This window comes from Scyliorhinus canicula, chromosome 17 (assembly GCF_902713615.1).
Source record: "Scyliorhinus canicula chromosome 17, sScyCan1.1, whole genome shotgun sequence".
Lineage (NCBI taxonomy): Eukaryota > Metazoa > Chordata > Chondrichthyes > Carcharhiniformes > Scyliorhinidae > Scyliorhinus > Scyliorhinus canicula.
This window is the reverse complement of record NC_052162.1, coordinates 129,014,668-129,033,861: the sequence shown is the minus strand read 5'-3', so window position 1 is coordinate 129,033,861 and position 19,194 is coordinate 129,014,668. Positions and strand designations below refer to the sequence as shown.

Genomic DNA, 19,194 nt, shown 5'->3' with positions numbered 1-19,194 from the left:
CATCCAGGACAAAGCAGCCCCGCTTTGATCGGCACCCCATCCACAAACATTCACTCCCTCCACCACCGACGCACAGCGGCAGCAGTGTGTGTACCGTCTACAAGATGCACCGCAGCGACTCACCAAGGCTCCTTCGACAGCACCTTCCAAACCCACCACCTCTACCATCTAGAAGGACAAGGGGGCAGCAGACACATGGGGAACTCCACCACCTGCAAGTTCCCCCCCTCCGAGCCCCACACTCACCATCCTGACTGGGAAATATATCGGCCGTTCCTTCACTGTCGCTGGGTCACAATCCTGGCCCTCCCTCCCTGACAGCACTGTGGGTGTTACCCACACCACACAGGGACTGCAGCCGGTTCAAGATGGCGGCTCACCCACCACCTCCTCAAGGGGCAACTAGGGACGGGCAACAAATACTGGGCCCGGCCAGGGACACCAAACATCCTCGGTGAAATGATTACACAGTCACTTACAGAGGTGACCCCCTCCCGCCACAACCAACCCTGTCACAGACACCGTTTGTTAATTTTACTTCATCCCGGCCCGGGTCGCAGTTGAAGTGGAAATGTAGAAGGCCGCCTCCCGTTTCCCGCGTGCTGCCCCCTTCCGACCTCGGAACCGCGCCCGACGACGTCGGAGATAGGTTCTATTGCACTTCCCTGTGACTTTCGAGTCAAAACGTCGCTCGCCGTGATGTACCTCACCGACGAGAGGGTCTGCTTGCGGAAGTGAAGAGGTGGGGGGATGGGGGAAGAAATGCCACCCACCATCCCCCCCGCCCCTACCCCAGCGCCCACCCCGCCCCTCCCCCGCCACCCCCGCTTGCAGCGGCTGACCTGTTGTAACTGTTCCAGTACAGCTCGACGTTGGTCAGGGTGATGCCTTCTGTCATGTGCTGCCGGTATGTGTTGATCAGCTCCGAGTTGTTGGAGATGTCCTCCTGCGTTCGAGGCAACAACAACAAAACAAAAAAACCCCAAAGGGAGGAAAGGAGTCGTTTATCTTCACCATCAATTTGCCGGCCAACTGAGGGTTTCCGCGCAGGGATGTAAATGCGGTGCGGGGGTGGGGGGGGGGGGGGGGAGCAGTTCGGAGAAGAAGGCCCAGTCGGCCCGGGGTGCCTGGTATGCAGGGAGGAGGGGTGAGTGGGAGGGGTGGGGGGGTGTTGACAGTGGGCGGGAGGTTGGGATTACCTCACCAGGAAAGGTTGAGCAGGTTGGGGCCTGTGACCACCGAACCCTTACAGTGCAGGAGGAGACCATTTGGCCCATCGGGTCTGCACCGTCCGCCTGAAAGAGCACCCTACCTAGGCCCACTCCCCCGTCCTATCCCCGTAACCCCACTGATCCTTTTGGACACTAAGGGTGAATTTATAATGGCCGATCCACCTAACCTGCACATCTTTGGACTGTGGGAGGAAACCGGAGCACCCGGACGAACCCACGCAGACGCGGGGAGAACACGCAGACTCCAGACAATGACCCAAGGCAGGAATCGAACCCAGGTCCCTCGAGCTGTGAGGCAGCAGTGCTAACCGCTGTGCCACCGTACTGCCCACCTAATTGGAATTTACAAAGAATGAGAGGTGATCTGATTGAAATGTATCAGATTCTGAGGGCGAGGTTTGACAGGGGGGATGTTAAGAGGATGTTTCCCACCTCGCGGAGGGGAGAGGGGGTGGAATCTAGAACTAGGGAGGGCCTCTGTTTCAAAGTGTGGGGGTCTCCCATTGAAGACGGGGACGAGGAGGAATTTCTTCTCTCAGAGGGAGGTCAGCCTGTGGAATCCTCTCCCCCAGAGAAGCAGCGGAGGCTGCGGGTCACCGAACATGTTCAAGGCCCGAGTCAGAGAGAGTTCCGATCGACGAGAGAGTCGGGGGTTATCGGCTGCGGGGGCGATGGCAGGGAGGGACAGAAGAGTGAATACGTGAGAGAAAAAAATTAGATTATCAGTCGGGCCCACAGAGTAGCTCACTTTACCCCGTGCCAGAATCCACATACGTTCGCACAGTGGGCAACTGGCCTTAACCTTCTTAAAGATGCATCCACCCCATTGCGCCTTACGCAGCTAAATCAATGCTCAAGGGGGAACAGCTATTCCCTGGTTCATTCCCCACGAAGATGAAACAACAGCCAGGCAGTTAACTGTTCCCTGGTGCATTCTCCAAGACGGAGCCTCTGCCAATCAGAGCCCACATGCCAAACAATCAATACTGTCCTATCAGGCAGTACACACTGTTCCTCCCTTGGAGATTTTGGAGCGACGGCCAACCTGATGAGTGCAAAATGGAAAGCTTCTACAGCTTGTCCCCTTTTTACCACTCAAGGTACGGAGGACCACGTGATTATTTGAATGGGGAAACATCCACTGACAGGCTGAAATGAGGTAGTTGGAGCGGAAGGAGATTTGTGAGGCCTGCAAAGACCATAAAGGGCTGTTCCCAGAGGTGTGTACAATCTGTAATTCATCGCTAACATTGCAGATCCTTCTATCAATAAACTAACGCTGCCAAGGCTGCTCCAAGTCTCACCTGGCTGAAGAGGTGTCCAAGGATCACATCGCTAAGTGAACTGGTCAGACCAGTGATCTAGACAAGGGAGAGACATAAGATATAAAACTCAATTAGATTCCAGTCTGTAACTCACTCCCGGGTATCTGTTATTCTATATATAAACCACCCAAACCCCTCGATTAGATTCCTGTCTGTAACTCACTCCTGAGTGTCTAATAAACCATTGGTACCTCACCATGATACCCCCCACCCCTCCGATTATACGTACCTTGGATGCTGCCCAATCCATCCATCCCTTGGCATTGGGGTCGATGTTCAGGAGAACCAGTCCCTCCACCAGGTCCGGGGAGTAACGCTGTGGGAAATCAAGCACAGAGCAGCAATAGCAGAGTTTAGAAAGAACCACGAGATCGGCCAAAGTGGACGGGCGGCGTCAACCTGCACAATGGCAGGCTGACCGGATTATTAAAACCTCGGCCTCGACTTCCCCAAGTGTGACGATCAAAACAATGGGAGCACCCAACCAGTGGGCTTACTGTGTATGGATCAATCTGGAATCCAATCGAAGGTGTCAAATATTAACTGGGACAGAGAGGGGGGTTAAGGAGGGTCCCGATCGAGGGTATAAAATATTAACTGGGACAGAGAGGGGTTTAAGGAGAGTCCCGATCGAGGGTATAAAATATTAACTGGGACAGAGAGGGGGTTAAGGAGGGTCCTGATCGAGGGTATAAAATATTAACTGGGACAGAGAGGGGGTTAAGGAGGGTCCTGAACGAGGGTATAAAATATTAACTGGGACAGAAAGAGGGTTGAGGCATGGTTTAGGTCCAGGGTATAAAATATTAACATGGTGGGAATTTGGTAGCCAAAGACTTATGGCTAACCCCCATGTTTCCAAGACACGCCTACAAGTGGTACCAGAGACTCCTGGCTTCTGAACCCCACTCCAAAGACTCAAGCACCCACCCCCCCCCCATCTCGCCCGCATTTATCTGAGGGTTGCGGGATGGGAGTTCTCCCCCACGTGCTGGAGTCCAATATTTAAAATTTATATTGGGAAGTCGGCGGCCAGGTGGTAAAGTCACTGGATGTATAATCCAGAGGCCCCAGGCTAATGCTCTGGGGGAGGGTGCACAGGTTCAAATCCCCACCTGCGGCAGCTTGAGGAATTTAAATTCAGTTCATATAAATCTGGAATTTGTGGCGCTAATCCCAGTAATGATGACCGTGACGACCATCATCGATTGCCATTTTTAAAAAACCCATCTGGTTCGCTAAGATCCCCATTGGGAGAAGGGAAATCTGCTGTTCTTACCCGGTCTGGCCGTGATTCCAGAATACCCCCCCCCCCCCCCGACCACTGTCCCTTGAAACAGCAATCTTATTGGATCTTAACTGCTCCCCTTTCTGAAATGGCTGAGTGAGCTACACTCAGTTCAAGGGGGCAAATAGGGTTAGCGGGGCTACAAGTGTCGAAGCCTCCTGTGGCGACGCTCACATCTCCTGGAAAAGTTCTTTTAAAAAAACATCTCCCAGCCAACCGACGACCAGGCGATTTATCGCATCGCTGTTTGTGAGATTTGGCTGTGCGTAAATGAGGTGGCTCGCTCTTCCGGGTTACAGTGGCCGGAACTTAATTTATCGGCCATCCGGCGTTTTGTGATATACTGCAGTGCTCCGGGAATGCGAGAACTTTACGGTGGCACGCCGGCGCAGTGGTTAGCACTGCTGCCTCACGGCGCTGAGGACCCGGCTTCGATCCCGGCCCCTGGGTCACTGTCCGCGTGGAGTTTGCACATTCTCCCCGTGTCTGCGTGGATTTCACCCCTACAACCCAAAGATGTGCAGGGTTAGGTGGATTGGCCATATCATTTTTTTTATTGTTTTACATTTAGGATGCCCAATTAATTTTTTCCAAGTAAGGGGCAATTTAGCGTGGCCAATCCATCTGCACATCTTTGGGTTGTGGGGGCGAAACCCACGCAAACACGGGGAGAATGTGCAAACTCCACACGGACAGTGACCCAGAGCCGGGATCGAACCTGGGACTTCAGCGCCGTGAGGCAGCAGTGCTAACCCACTGCGCCACTGTACTGCCCTTTGGCCATATATTTTTATAAAAAAATACATAAAAGGTCAAATGGTACAAACACTAATTTTGCATTGGAGAAACCGGGTACCCTCCCCTCAGTACCAACGTACGGGGAGTGAGGTAGGATACACTGAGTATAAAAACATTAACCATCACATTTGTACAAGGCCAAACGGTACTAATTCTGCGTTGGAGAAACAGGCGGCGGGATTCTCCGCGCCGAAATCGCGGTCGACACGGCGCCGCTCAGGGGGCCATTGAAAGAGGCCCCCGCCGCGATTCACCGAGGCTCAGCTGGCCGGGTTCCCGCCGGTGTAGTTCACTCATGGTTTCATGGGAACCCGGCTGCGGACTCAGCGTGGCCGCCCTGGCCCCGGGGGGGGGGGGGGGGGGGGGGGGCTCCAGGATAGCCAGGCTACCGATCGGGGGCTACCAATCCGTGGGCGCGCCCTTCTTGGTGTCGGTCCGCGGTGCGGGTCGGCCATGTCGCGCGGGGCGGCCGATACAGGCCACCGCCGCACGCATGCGCGGACCCCCGACCGGAACTGCAGGGGTCCCGTCTCAGCAGCCGGAGCTGCCAGGAACACTCCCGGGGCCCCACTCGCTCCCTGCCAATCGGAGAATCACCCTGGACTTTCTCCAGGTAAGTCCAGAGTGATTTGTGCGGACGTGAGGACATAGCCCCGTTATTGGAGAATCCCGCCCAGTCCACCCTCCCCTCAGTATAAATGTACGGGGAGGAGTAAGGATACTCTGATTATTAAAACAGTGCACAACACAGTTGTACAAAAAACAAACGGTGCAAGCACTAGACTTTGCGCTAAATTGCCCCTTAATTGGAATTTATTTTGTAGCACGGTAGCATGGTGGTTAGCATAAATGCTTCACAGCTCCAGGGTCCCAGGTTCGATTCCCGGCTGGGTCACTGTCTGTGCGGAGTCTGCACGTCCTCCCCGTGTGTGCGTGGGTTTCCTCCGGGTGCTCCGGTTTCCTCCCACAGTCCAAAGATGTGCGGGTTAGGTGGATTGGCCATGATAAATTGCCCTTAGTGTCCAAAAAGTAAGGTTAAGGGTGGGGGGGGGGGAGTTGTTGGGTTACGGGTATAGGGTGGATATGTGGGTTTGAGTAGGGTGATCATTGCTCGGCACAACATCGAGGGCCGAAGGGCCTGTTCTGTGCTGTAGTGTTCTATGTTCTATGTTCTAAAACGGCAATGCGAGACGTTTTATTATTCATGGAGGTGGTCTCACGCAGGATTCAAAGGCATTGATCGCTGCAAGGTAATGGATTCAAGTGTGGGTGGTGTGCTCGGTTTCCAGCTGGGTGGGGGACATGGCTGGGTTGTGTCTCCCCCCCACCACACAGCTCCGTGGTAACCTCGCCAGTGGTTCCAATCCCCCGACCAGGATTGATTTTCATTCCCGTTTCAAAACCAATTTCTTTTTTTATATAAATTTAGAGTACCCAATTATTTTTTTCCAATTAAGGGGCAATTTAGCGTGGCCAATCCACCTACCCTGCACATCTTTGGGTTGTGGGGGCGAATCCCACGTAAACACGGGGGGGAATGTGCGAACTCCACACGGACAGTGACCCAGAGCCGGGACCGAACCTGGGACCTCGGCGCCATGAGGCAGCAGGGCTAACCCACTGCGCCACCGTGCTGCCCTCAAAACCAAATTCTGGCCGGATTGAGGGGCCTCCTTTCCCACCCCCAGCTCGGCCTAACTGTGGATGATTGCACCACTCCCCCGCCCTCTCCCCCCCCCCCCCCCTCCCCCCCACCACCACATTCACCGCAGTCTGGAGACCGCGGTAACAAGGGTCCCCGGGCAGTTGATGTTTCAGCGGAGAGCAAAGATAAAGTGGGATTCAGGGATATGAGGAGAAGGTAGGATTGAGGGATACGGGGAGAAGGCGGCATTGAGGGATATGGGGCAAAAGTGGGATTGACAGATAGGAAGAAGGTGGGATTGAGGGATACGAGGAGAAGGTGGGATTCAGGGATACGGGGAGAAGGTGGGATTGAGGTATACGGGGAGAAGGTGGGATTGAGGGTTACGGGGAGAAGGTGGGATTGAGGTATACGGGGAGAAGGTGGGATTGAGGGATACGGGGAGAAGGTGGGATTGAGGGATACGAGGAGAAGGTGGGATTCAGGGATACGGGGAGACGGTGGGATTGAGGGATACGGGGAGACGGTGGGATTCAGGGATACGGGGAGAAGGTGGGATTGAGGTATACGGGGAGAAGGTGGGATTGAGGGTTACGGGAGAAGGTGGGATTGAGGGATACGGGGAGAAGGTGGGATTGAGGGATACGGGGAGAAGGTGGGATTGAGGGATACGAGGAGAAGGTGGGATTGAGGGATACAGGGAGAAGGTGGGATTGAGGGATACGAGGAGAAGGTGGGATTGAGGTATGCAGGGAGAAGGTGGGATTGAGGGATACGGGGAGAAGGTGGGATTGAGGGAAACGAGGAGAAGGTGGGATTGAGGGATACGAGGAGGAGGTGGGATTGAGGGAAACGAGGAGAAGATGGGATTGAGGTATGCGGGGAGAAGGTGGGATTGAGGATTACAGAGAGAAGGTGGGATTGAGGGATAGGGGGAGACGGTGAGATTGAGGGATACGGGGAGAAGGTGGGGTTGAGGGATACCGGGAGAAGGTGGGATTGAGGGATACGAGGAGAAGGTGGGATTGAGGGATACGGGGAGAAGGTGGGATTGAGGGATACGAGGAGAAGGTAGGATTGAGGGAAACAGGGAGAAGGGCAATGAGGGATACAGGGAGTATTGTGGGGTTGTGGGATACAGGGAGCTTGAGGGATATGGAGAGAAGGAGGGATGGGGGAGAAGACAGTATTAAGTGATGGGGGAACGGGTGGGATTGAGGGATAGGTGAGTACCTGGGATTGAGGGAAATGGCATGAAGGTGGGATTGAGGGATGCGAGGGTGGAAAGTGGGATTGAGGGATATGGAGAGAGAAACTGGAATTGAGGGATACGGGGAGAAGGTGGGATTGAGGGATGCGGGGAGGGAAATTGGGATTGAGGGACACGGGAAGAAAGTGGGACAGGGGATACAGGGAGAGAAACTGGGATTGAGGGATATGGGAGAAGGTGTGATTGGGGGACACAGGGACCAGGCGGGATTGAGGGATGGGGAGAGACGGTGGGGTTGAGGGCTATGGGGACAAGGTGGGAGGGGAACGCAGAGGGGACAGCGGGTGATGGTGCATTCCACTAGAATTAAAGCTGCCCAGAAAGACATGGATGGTGCCATTCCAACCCTCTCTGTCTTTGAAAGATCAGAGAAAGAGATCTGACTTACAGCGAACTTGGCAAGGATGTAGGCTCCAGCACCAACTCCCACTCCAATGATAGTTCGAAAGCTACAGGGGGAATGGAGAGAGAGAAAGAGAGACTGTTCAAAAAAACGTTGTCAGGATAAGACCAGCAATTGCAGACTAATCAGTCTAACTTTGGTGGCGCGGAAGCTTCCAGAAACAATGATTCGTGGCAGAATTAATAGTCACATGGAAATACATATGCTCAATTAGTAAGAGCCGGCATGTATTTCTAAAGGGAAAATGGCATTTAACCCAACTTGCAGTATTTTCAAAAGGGTCGAGGAGGGCAATGCTGTTGACGCGGTGGTACATGGACATTCAGAAGACATTCAATATGGTGCCACACAGCAGACTTTGCCAGAAGTTATAGCTCGTGGAATAAAGGGGACCGTAGCAACGTGGACACAAAATGGCTGACGAAGAGGCAGCAGAGAGTAATGGTCAATGGGTATTTTTCAGGATGGAGGAAGGTTTATACTGGTGGTTCCCCAGGGGTCAGTATTAGGGCCGTTGCTTTTCCCGATATAAATTAATGATCTTGCTGGGCAGGGGACAATCTCATAGATGACACAAAATTTGGAGATATTGTAAATTGTGAAGAGGACAGTGTCGAACTTCAAAAAGACATAGACAAGTTGGTGAAGTGGGCAGACAGGTGGCAGATGAAGTTCAATGTGGAGAAGTGTGAGGTGATGCGTTTTGGACAAAGGTACATGGAAAGACGATAGTAAATAAGGGGTAAAGTTCTTAAAGAGGTGCAGGAGCAGAGCGACCTGGGTGTAACTGAGCAGAGATCATTGAAGGACGTAGGACAGGTGGAGAGAGCAGTTAATAAAGTATACAGCATCCTGGGCTTTATTAACAAGGACATAGAGTACAAGAGCAAGGAGGTTATACTGAACTGATACCAGACACCAGTCTGACCTCAGCTGGAATATTGTGCACATTTCTGGGGGCCGCACTATAGGAAGGATGTGAACACATTGGAGAGAGAGAGAGAGCGCAGAAGAGGTTTACAAGGATGGTTCCAGGGATGAGAAACTTCAGTTATGGGGATAGATTGGAGAGGTTGGGACTGTTCTCCTTGGAGAGAAGGCGGCCGAGAGGGGGTTTGATAGAGATGTTCCAAATCATGAGAGGGGGGGGGGGGGTCTGGACAGAGTGGACGGGGAGAAACTGTTCCGGCTTCGTGATAGGATCGGGAACGAGAGGGCGCAGATTGGAAGCGATTTGTAAAAGAAGCCAATGTGATTTGAGAAAAACCCTTTTTCACACAGCGAGTGGTTGGGGTCTGGAATGCACTGTCTGGGAGTGTGGTGGAGGCAGGTTCAATTGGAGCGTCCGGGAGGGCGATGGGCGGTTATCTGAATAGAAACAATGTGTGTGGGGGGGAGGTTGTTACGGGGGAAAGGCAGGGGAATGGCACTAACAATAACAATCTTTATTATTGTCACAAGTAGGCTGACATTAACACTGCAATGAAGTTACTGTGAGAATCCCCCAGTCGCCACATTCCGGCGCCTGTCCGGGTCACAGAGGGAGAATTCAGAATGTCCAATTCATCCAACAGCACGTCTTTCGGGACTTGTGGGAGGAAACCGGAGCACCCGGAGGAAACCCACGCAGACACGGGGAGAACGTGCAGACTCCACACAGACAGTGACCCAAGCCGGGAATCGAACCTGGGTCCCTGGCGCTGTGAAGCGACAGTGCTAACCACTAAGTCACGATCTCGTTTGGAGAGACGGTGCAGATAGGATGGGCCGAATGGCCTCCTTCTGTCCCATAAGCGTTCTGTGACCTGAATGGGGGCAGGGTGAGAAAGGCAGAGAAGCACTCAGTGATCAGACGGGCAGCTCTCTCCTGGAGAAACCGACTGTTTCTGATTGCTCGCCATCCCTCTTCCTATCCCAATTAATACATTTACACTTAAAATTCAGGTCATGAGAGTGGCACTGCTTTGGCACAAAGCCAGGACTGCAAATCATCCAGAGTGTCATGTGAGAGTACCTTAAAGAAATGGGTGTTTAAGAAATGTACCTTTAAGAAATGAGTGTTTATCAGTGATGTCAGAGTGTGGGCGGAGCTGGGCTGTCTGTCAGCTTTTTACTTTTGTTTTAGGCTGTTTGCTGCAGGGTGTGTTTTAGTTTTGTTTCAGTGTTGGAGCTGAAGCCAGACAGAGCGGGTGTACTGTTGATCTCTCTGCCATGAAAAGACTATCTCTTGATCATTTGGTGAATTCAGAATTATAAATGTTCTCAGTAGTGAATGTAAACCTGATGTGCTTCTGTTAAAAGGTGTTTCCTCTGTCTTCTGGATGTTGTTTGGGAAGTTATTAAAGATTACTTAGTGTTGTATTCTTTATGGGTTGTATTTGAATTAATGGTTGCGAAGGTGGTCACTGTATGTTTCAAAAAGAGTTCATAGAATAAACATTGTTTTGCTTTAAAAAATACTTTTCCATTTCTGCTGTACCACCCCTGTAGAGAGGGCCGTGTGCTCCCCATACCACAATCTAGTAAAAGCTGTGGGTCAGGTGAACTCCATGATACACTTTGGGGTTCTCTAAACCCTGGCCCATAACAAATTGAAAAAGCTGCCAGACAGCCCTGCTCCACCCACACTCTGACATCGCTGATAAACACCCATTTCTTAAAGGTACAGTTCTTAAACACCCATTTCTTACAGGTATTCTCACATGACAAGAGACAGAGACAGATAGACAGAGAGAGTGAGAGAGACAGAGAGAGAGAGAAAGTGAGAGAGACAGACAGACAGTGAGAGAGACAGAAAGAGTGAGAGAGAGAGTGAGAGACAGAGACGAGTGTGACAGAGAGAGAGACAGACAGTGAGAGAGACAGAAAGGGTGAGAGAGAGAGAGAGAGTGAGAGAGAGAGAATAGAGAGAGAGAGAGAGATACAATGAGGAAAAGAGAAAGGGTGAGAGAGAGAATGAGGGAGACACACACAAAGAGAGACAGAGAGGGATGGAGAGAGGGAGGGTAAGATAGCGAGAGAGAGAGAGAGAGAGAGACGGAGCAACATAGAAAGAGAGAGAAGAGTAAGACAATGAGAGAGAAAGAGATAGTGAGAGAGAGGGTAAGACAGTGAGGGAGCGAGAGCGAGAGAGAGAGGGAAAACAGAGAGAGACAGCAAGATAGTGAGGGAGAGAGTGAGAGAGAGGGTAGGACAGTGAGAGAATAGAGGGAGAGAGAGTGAGAGAGAGAGGGAAACAGAGAGAGACAGCAAGATAGTGAGAGAGGTTGAGAGAGATAGTGAGAGTGGATGAGTGAGTGAAAGAGAGATAGTGAGAGTGGATGAGTGAGTGAAAGAGAGGCAGTGAGAGAGGGAAATCCTTTGGAACCCTCTCATCTTCAGCAACTGAACAGGAGCCAGAGGTGGCAGCAAGGATCACGGGATGACGAAAGGTCAGGGGCGGGATTCACCGAACCCCGCGCCAGGCCGGGGAACCGCCGCAACCGCGCCACGCCGCCCCGGCCCTGGCACGCGATTCTCCGAGATGCGTAGAATCAGCGCCATTTGCGCCCGCGTGTCTGGCGCGGCGACGATCGCGGGCCGCTGTCCGCGGCCGGCTGCCGATTCTCCGGCCCGGATGGGCCGAGCGACCGCGCGGAAACAGCAGAGTCCCGTCGGCGCCGTCCACACCTGCTCGCAGCCGGCGGGAACTCCGCGCAGGGTCGGGAGGGGGGCGGCCTGTGGGGGGGTCTCCACGATCGGGGCCCACCGATCGGAGGGCCGGCCGCTCCAGCCCCGGCCCTGTTTTGTTACGCGACCAGCCCCTGAACCCCCACGCCATGTTGCGTCGGGGCCGGTGCGTTGAGGAAGTCCCCCGCGCATGCGCGGGTTGGCACGGCGCCCAGTTGCCGCTGGGAAGGGAGGCTGGAGCGGCGTGAACCGCTCCGGCGCCGTGCTGGCCCCCTGTGAGGGCCAGGATCGGTAGTGCCCGCGCCCGTTCCGCGCCGACGTGAAACGAGACGGCGTTCACGACAGCGCGGACACTCTGCCTCCATTTCGGAGAATCCGGCTGTCGGGCTTTGACAGGGACAAGGCCGCAATCCTCACTTCCAGTCTCAGAGCCAGTAGGTGGTGAGGTTCGAGTCCCCTCGTGCCACAGGCCGAGGTTCTCGATACCTGGAGCAGTGGGCACTGCCAGTCCTGAGGGGGATGTCCAACTGGGGGCCCCGTCTGGAGGTTTAAAGGTCACGACGTGTACATTTTGTCTTGGGTTATTCAATTGCATGGGAAAAGAGTGCTGGTGGGGGCAATCATGTTTCAGGTAACAGTGAAGGTCACGTAGAGACTTACTTGAAGTACTGGAGGACGCAGGGCAGCATCTCGCACAACTGTTCCATCGAGGGGTACTGGTACCTAACGGCGGGATAACATTGGTCAGAGCAAGGCCCAACACAGACCAGACATTTCACCACTTCCCTCCCCGACTCACCCCATCAAACACTCCCAGGACAGGTACAGCACGGGGTTAGATACAGAGTAAAGCTCCCTCTACACTGTCCCCATCAAATGCTCCCTGAACAGGTACAGCACAGGGTTAGATACAGAGTAAAGCTCCCTCTACACTGTCCCCATCAAATGCTCCCAGGACAGATACAGCTCAGGGTTAGATACAGAGTAAAGCTCCCTTTACACTGTCCCCATCAAACACTCCCAGGACAGGTACAGCACGGGGTTAGATACAGAGTAAAGCTCCCTCTACAATGTCCCCATCAAAGACTCCCACGTGGCTGCGGAATCGCTTAATTTAATGAGCCTGATGAATCCATTATGGATGTTCAGAACTGGCCTGAACACTCCTATCCCCCTCATCAGGGCCTAGGCACCAAATTTCTGAACGAGACTTATTTATTCCTCAGGCGTAGGCCCAAACCCTTCCTCGGGTTCTTGGCCCAATATTGGCCTGATTTCCTGAATAGGCCCAGTTTTGGCTGCATTTAACTGAGGTGCCGGCCCAACCTCCTCATCAGGCCGAATAGGCCCATTGTTGACCACGTTTTATTCAGGTGTAGGCCCAAGCTCTTCTTCCGGGAGTAGAGCCCAGTGTTCGTCACACTTTCTCAGATATAGGCTCAATCTTGTCATTGGGCCCTGGGCCCAGTATCGGTTGGATTTATTTCGATGTCGGCCCAATCTCTTCATCAGGCCCTGTGGGCCCGGTGTTGGCCACATTTAACTCCAGCACAGGCCCAATCTCTTCACCAGGCAGTCTGGGCCTAGTTGGTCCCTCAGGTATAGGCCCAGTGACAGCTGGGGAATGAGGCTAAGGTGGAGAACTCCTACAGATAAAGAGCAGACACAGGGACGGGCGGCGAATGGGGGGGAGGGGGAGAACGCTTTCATACAGAGGATACCCATCGAATGTGGTTAGGGGCTTGCGGGAGAAACACGACTGTTGCGTTCAAGGTGTGAGACCCCCCCCCAGGGCCTGCCGCACTTACCCAGGGGGGAAAGAGGCTGCACCCTCTTGCTGCCCAGGTGCATCGATATGGCACACCACAAAGTTCTTGGTGATCTCCAGCATGTCCTCAAATTTGAAGAGACTGTTGAAACAGGTCTTATCTGAGGGGCAGGAGCAAAAAAACGAGGGTTAGACAGACGGGAAGTGATTTACACACGATTCCCAACCCCCCCCCCCTCTCCCATCCCCCACACCGCAAACATTTCACCGCCTTGCCCTATTGCAGGTAGGGATGGAACCTCATGACCCAAACACACCCACTCCTCATCACTTCAGCCCGCTCCGACTGGGAACGTCAATCCCAACGGGCTCCAACTGGGAACTCCACTGGATCCAACTGGGAATGCCAATCTTCCCCTCCTTGCGCCCCTCCCCACCGACCGATCCTCCTCAACTCAACCCTCAGGCTGGCTCCAACTGCGGACGTCCAACGAAACTGGACCCCATGTGGAATGACCTCTCCCACCGCCCCAACCCCCCGAACTGGCTCCAACTAGGAACCTCAAAGCCAGAAGGGTCCGACATGGATTTTTGCCCAAGCCCCCCCCCCCCCAGCAACGACCCCCTCCCCCACCTTCCCCATGATGAGCTTCCGACTGGGAACGCCAAGCTCCACGGGCACCCCAACGAGACTGGTAGGCTCGCCGGCGAGGGGGCGTTTACTTACGGTTGAGGCCGATGTCGTGGTAGGTGAGGATGGCGGGACGGTTCCCCTTGGGCGACCCATGGATAGTCACGTGGAGGGTCCCGTAAGGAGTCTCCACGTCATACTCCTAGGCAGGGGTGGGGGGGGGGAGAGAGAGAGAGAGAGAGAGAGAAAGAAAGAGAGAGCAGATGTTAACAACAACAGCACTGTGTCTACAACAGTGATTACATAGAATTTACAGTGCAGAAGGAGGCCATTCGGCCCATCGAGTCTGCACCGGCTCCCGGAAAGAGCACCCTACCCCCTACCCAAGGTTAACACCTCCACCCTATCCCCACAACCCAGCAACCTCACCCAACACTAAGGGCGATTTTGGACACTAAGGGCAATTTAGCATGGCCAATCCGCCTAACCTGCACATCTTTGGAGTATGGGAGGAAACCAGAGCACCCGGAGGAAACCCACGCACACACGGGGAGGATGTGCAGACTCCACACAGACAGTGACCCAAGCCGGGAATCGAACCTGGGACCCTGGAGCTGTGAAGCGATTGTGCTAACCACAAGGCTACCGTGCTGCCCCGTGATGGGCCAGCGAGTGGGCCTGAGATCCCCCCCCCCTCCTTCACCTCAGTTGGCCACGAGATTAAAATGGGGCTCGTTCACTAATCCTGACCGGTGCATAAGACTAAATACACACCGAATATTTCATAATGGGTTATAGAAAATGCTGAATCATATATATATATATATTAATAGAACAGTCACCAGTATCAAATTGTAAAACAAAATAAATATTTACAATGGGGAGGCAGTGGCGTAGTGGTATTATCGCTGGACTGGTCATTCAGAGACCCAGGGGACCCCAGTACAAATCCCACCAGGGCAAATATTGCAATTTGAATTCAATAAAAATCGGGAATTAAAAGTCTAAGGGTGACCATGAAACTGTTGTCGACTGTCATAAAACCCCCATCTGGTTCACTAATGTCCTTTAAGGAAATCGGCCGTCCTTACCTGGTCTGGGCCTACATGTGACCCCCAGACCCACAGCAATGTGGTTGACTCCTACCTGCCCTCAGGGAATGGGTAATAAACGCTGGCCTAGCCAGCGCCGCCCATGCCCGTGAATGAACAAAGGAAGAAGCCCTTTGGACACAGAGGTAGCAAATGGCTCTCACAGTCAGTTTTGTGCACTGTTGTCACACACCCTTACTTCACTTACTCCCTTGGTTCACCTCAATCACTTCAGTCATACCGGCAGGGAAAAAAAAACACGCGGCGGGAAATCAGCGTCACGCAGCATCCCTGCGCGAGGGTAACCGTCGGCAACATGTCTTGTGGGGGCTGCCACGAGGAACCCGCGTGTCCCCCCGCCCCCCCCCCCCCCGTCCCCCGTCCCCCGTCCCCAACCCCAGGGTCCACAGGTCGCCCAATGCCCAACATCATGGAACCATAAGAACATAAGAACTAGGAGCAGGAGTCGGCCATCTGGCCCCTCGAACCTGCTCCGCGATTCAATGAGATCATGGCTGATCTTTTGTGGACTCAGCTCCACTTTCCGGCCCGAACACCGTAACCCTTAATCCCTTTATTCTTCAAAAAACTATCTATCTTTATCTTAAAAACATTTAATGAAGGAGCCTCAACTGCTTCACTGGGCAAGGAACCATAATGGCACAGAGGTGAGGAGCTTGGGGGGGGGGGGGAGAGCAGTCGGCCCATCACGTTGTTGCTGGATCTCTGCAGAACAATCCAGTCACTGCCATTTCCATCACCCCCATCAGTGGTGATCTTATTGACCAGAGGGCTGAATGGCCCGTTCTCCTGCTCCTGATCCTCATGCGCCAAAATCAAAACAAGTCTGTGCATCTCGATCAAAAATCTCCCCTCAGCCGCATTGCAAACCGTAGAACTACTGGTGCTGAACCAGGCCATTCAGCCCATCTCCTTGGGTCTGGCCGATGAAAGGTCACCCGGTTTAATCCCACTCCGAAACTTCAGAGTTTGGGCTCTGTAGCCTCAAGTGCCTATTCAAAGTGGGTTTTTTTTCCAAAGGTGGATACCACCTTGACCGCCTTTCGGGGCAAGGAGATCGGCACCCCATCCACAAACATTCACTCCCTCCACCACCGACGCACAGCGGCAGCAGTGTGTGTACCATCTACAAGATGCACCGCAGCGACTCACCAAGGCTCCTTCCACAGCACCTTCCAAACCCACCACCTCTACCATCTAGAAGGACAAGGGGGCAGCAGACACATGGGGAACTCCACCACCTGCAAGTTCCCCCCCTCCGAGCCCCACACTCACCATCCTGACTGGGAAATATATCGGCCGTTCCTTCACTGTCGCTGGGTCACAATCCTGGCCCTCCCTCCCTGACAGCACTGTGGGTGTTACCCACACCACACAGGGACTGCAGCCGGTTCAAGATGGCGGCTCACCCACCACCTTCCCAAGGGGCAACTAGGGATGGGCAGTAAACGCTGGGCCTAGTTCTGCCGCTGATCGTGGTGGGTGAGGATGGGGCTGGGGGGATGTGGGGAGGGGTGGAGGGCATGGACAGTTGATGAGAGGACTCAACCGGAGGCGCCCACAGATCTCAGAGAGTTGTCATCATGAGGTGACTACCCGCCCTTGAGTCATTCAATATGACACGCAGAAGACCTCCGTTCCTCCCCGCCTCCAATTGCGGACAGTACCAGGAGCTGAACTGTCCTCGTACTTCAGTTGATTCCACACACACTAGCCCCCCCCCCCCCCCCCCCCCCTCCCCCAGCCCTATCCTTCCCCCCGCATCCACAGCCTGTCGGACTACCTGATTTCTGCCAACGTCCATGTGGGAGAGAGGGGAAAAAGGGAGAGAGAGTGGAAAAATGAAAGGAAGGCTTGCATTTCGATGGGGCCTATCAAATATTCAGGACGTCCCATGTTCATGGCAAGTTAATGATATTGTTGGGGCACACAGATGAAGGATATTCATTCAATTCAGTCCTTTCTCTATCTATTTCCCTCTGTGTCGCTCTCTCTGTCTCTCTCTCTGTCTCTCTCTGTCTCTCTCTCTGTCTCTCTCTCTCTGTCTCTCTCTCTCTGTCTCTCTCTCTCTGTCTCTCTCTCTCTCTATCTCACTGTCTCTATCTCACTGTTCCTCCCTATCTCAGTCTCTCTTTCTCTATCTCACTGCCTCTCTACCTCTCTCTCTATCTCCCTATCTTTTTGCTTCTCTCTCACTATCTCTCTGTCTTTCCCTCTCTCTCTTTCTCTCTCTCACTGTCTATCTCCCTCTATCTCATTGTCTCTCTTTCTCACTGTCTCTTTATCTCTCTCTCCCTATCTCACTGTCTCTCTCTTACTGTCTCTCTATCTCACTGTCTCTCTCTATCTATCGCTCAGTGCCTCTCTCTCACTGTCTCTCTCTCTCTACCTCACTGTCTCTCTCTCACTGTCTCTCTCTCTCTACCTCACTGTCTCTCTCTCACTGTCTCTCTCTATCTATCGCTCAGTGCCTCTCTCTCACTGTCTCTCTCTCTCTACCTCACTGTCTCTCTCTTACTGTCTCTCTCTATCTCATTGTCTCTCTCTAACTATCTCTCTCTCTCTACCTCTCGCTCTCTATCTCACTCTCTCTTTCTCTCTCTCACTGCCTCTTTCTCACTGTCTCTCTACATCTCTCTCTATCTCTATCTATCTCACTGTCTCTCTCTCTCTACCTCTCGCTCTCTGTCTCACTCTCTCTCTCATTTCTCTTTCTCACTGTCTCTCTCTATCTCACTATATCCCTCTCTCTGGGCACAATCTAGCGGGCGCGCTGCCCGCAACTCGGGACGTGACGCGGCCAGCAAATGTCGTGAGACGCCTCTCGCGGGTCGTGAGCGGGGCCGAGATCTGCGTATTCAAGTGAGTAGTTCGCCTCACATGAATATGTCTAGGGCGGATCTCCCAGCGTGGGGCATATAATCCTGTCACCTCGCAGTCCCCAGCCGGGTGCCATTTAGCATTGGTCTCCGTGTGTCACCTCTTTCTCTCCCTCTTTCTCTCTGTCTCTCTCTATGGCTGTCTCTCTCATTTCTTTCCCCCCCCCCCCCTCTCTCTTTTAATCTCTGTGTTACTCCCTCTCTTCTCTCCCTTCGCTCTCTCACACTATCTTATTTTCTCAGTAAGAAGTCTTACAACACCAGGTTAAAGTCCAACAGGTTTGTTTCAAACACTAGCTTTCGGAGCACTGCTCCTTCCTCAGGTGAATAAAGAGCAGAGCTCCGAAAGCCAGTGATTTGAAACAAACCTGTTGGACTTTAACCTGGATGTTGTCAGACTTCTTACTGAGCCCAGCCCAGTCCAACGCCGGCATCTCCACATCATCTTTGTTCTCAATGCGGCTTTGCCGCTCTATATTCCACACTCTCTGTCACACTCCCATTCTCGTCTCCCACTTCTCTCTCTCTCTCTCTCTCTCTCTCTGTCATTCTCTCTCTCCCACTCCCACTTTTCCCCTGCTCTTTGTCACCCCGTCTCACTCCCTCTCCATTTGTCGGTGTCCCTTTCCTCCTGTGTTTCTTTTTCATGTTTTTTATAGGGTTTTGCACAAGTTTTAAATGCAGGTATATACATCGCAAACCAAAAGGATCTGGGAAATATAACCGGACGGAGGCTGTCGATCCTCCCTTCTCTTCTATTCTCTCCTTTTTACAAATCATCTAACTAACGTGAGGGGGGGCACAGTGCGCTTCCTTCTCTTTGACTTTCTCTTCACTCGAGCCTCTCTACCTCTTTGCAACTCTCCCTGTTGTCCTCTCTCCCCTCTCTCTCTCTCTCTCTCTCCCCCTTTCTCTGGTGCTATCAAGAAACTGTAATCTGCGATCTTCTAGATTAAATATGACAAGGTGAGAGTTTGTATTTCGCTGGTACATATCTCGCCGGGCACTAAAAATAGAAGTATTTGGACTTTACTGCAGATATCTCTCAATATTTACATTTCTCTCTCGGTCTGTGTATTTGAGTCTCTCTCTCTTTGTGACTCTCTCTCTCTAAGTCACTATCTGTCCATCTCTCTCTCTTACACACACACAAACACACACATATACACACACA

General features: G+C 53.0%; 1 protein-coding gene across 1 annotated transcript in view; it reads right to left on the bottom strand.

The window, feature by feature from the left end:
• Positions 1 to 19,194, bottom strand: part of LOC119951621 (protein NDRG2-like) — a 49,990-nt gene that overhangs the window by 4,492 nt on the left and 26,304 nt on the right. Inside the window, exons 3-9 of the mRNA XM_038774801.1 lie at positions 14,126 to 14,231; positions 13,439 to 13,559; positions 12,291 to 12,353; positions 7,947 to 8,007; positions 2,787 to 2,873; positions 2,537 to 2,593; positions 804 to 946 (exon numbers count right to left, since the gene is read on the bottom strand). Of these exons, the coding sequence (XP_038630729.1) occupies positions 804 to 946; positions 2,537 to 2,593; positions 2,787 to 2,873; positions 7,947 to 8,007; positions 12,291 to 12,353; positions 13,439 to 13,559; positions 14,126 to 14,231 (638 nt within the window). The remainder of the gene's footprint in view (positions 1 to 803; positions 947 to 2,536; positions 2,594 to 2,786; positions 2,874 to 7,946; positions 8,008 to 12,290; positions 12,354 to 13,438; positions 13,560 to 14,125; positions 14,232 to 19,194) is intronic.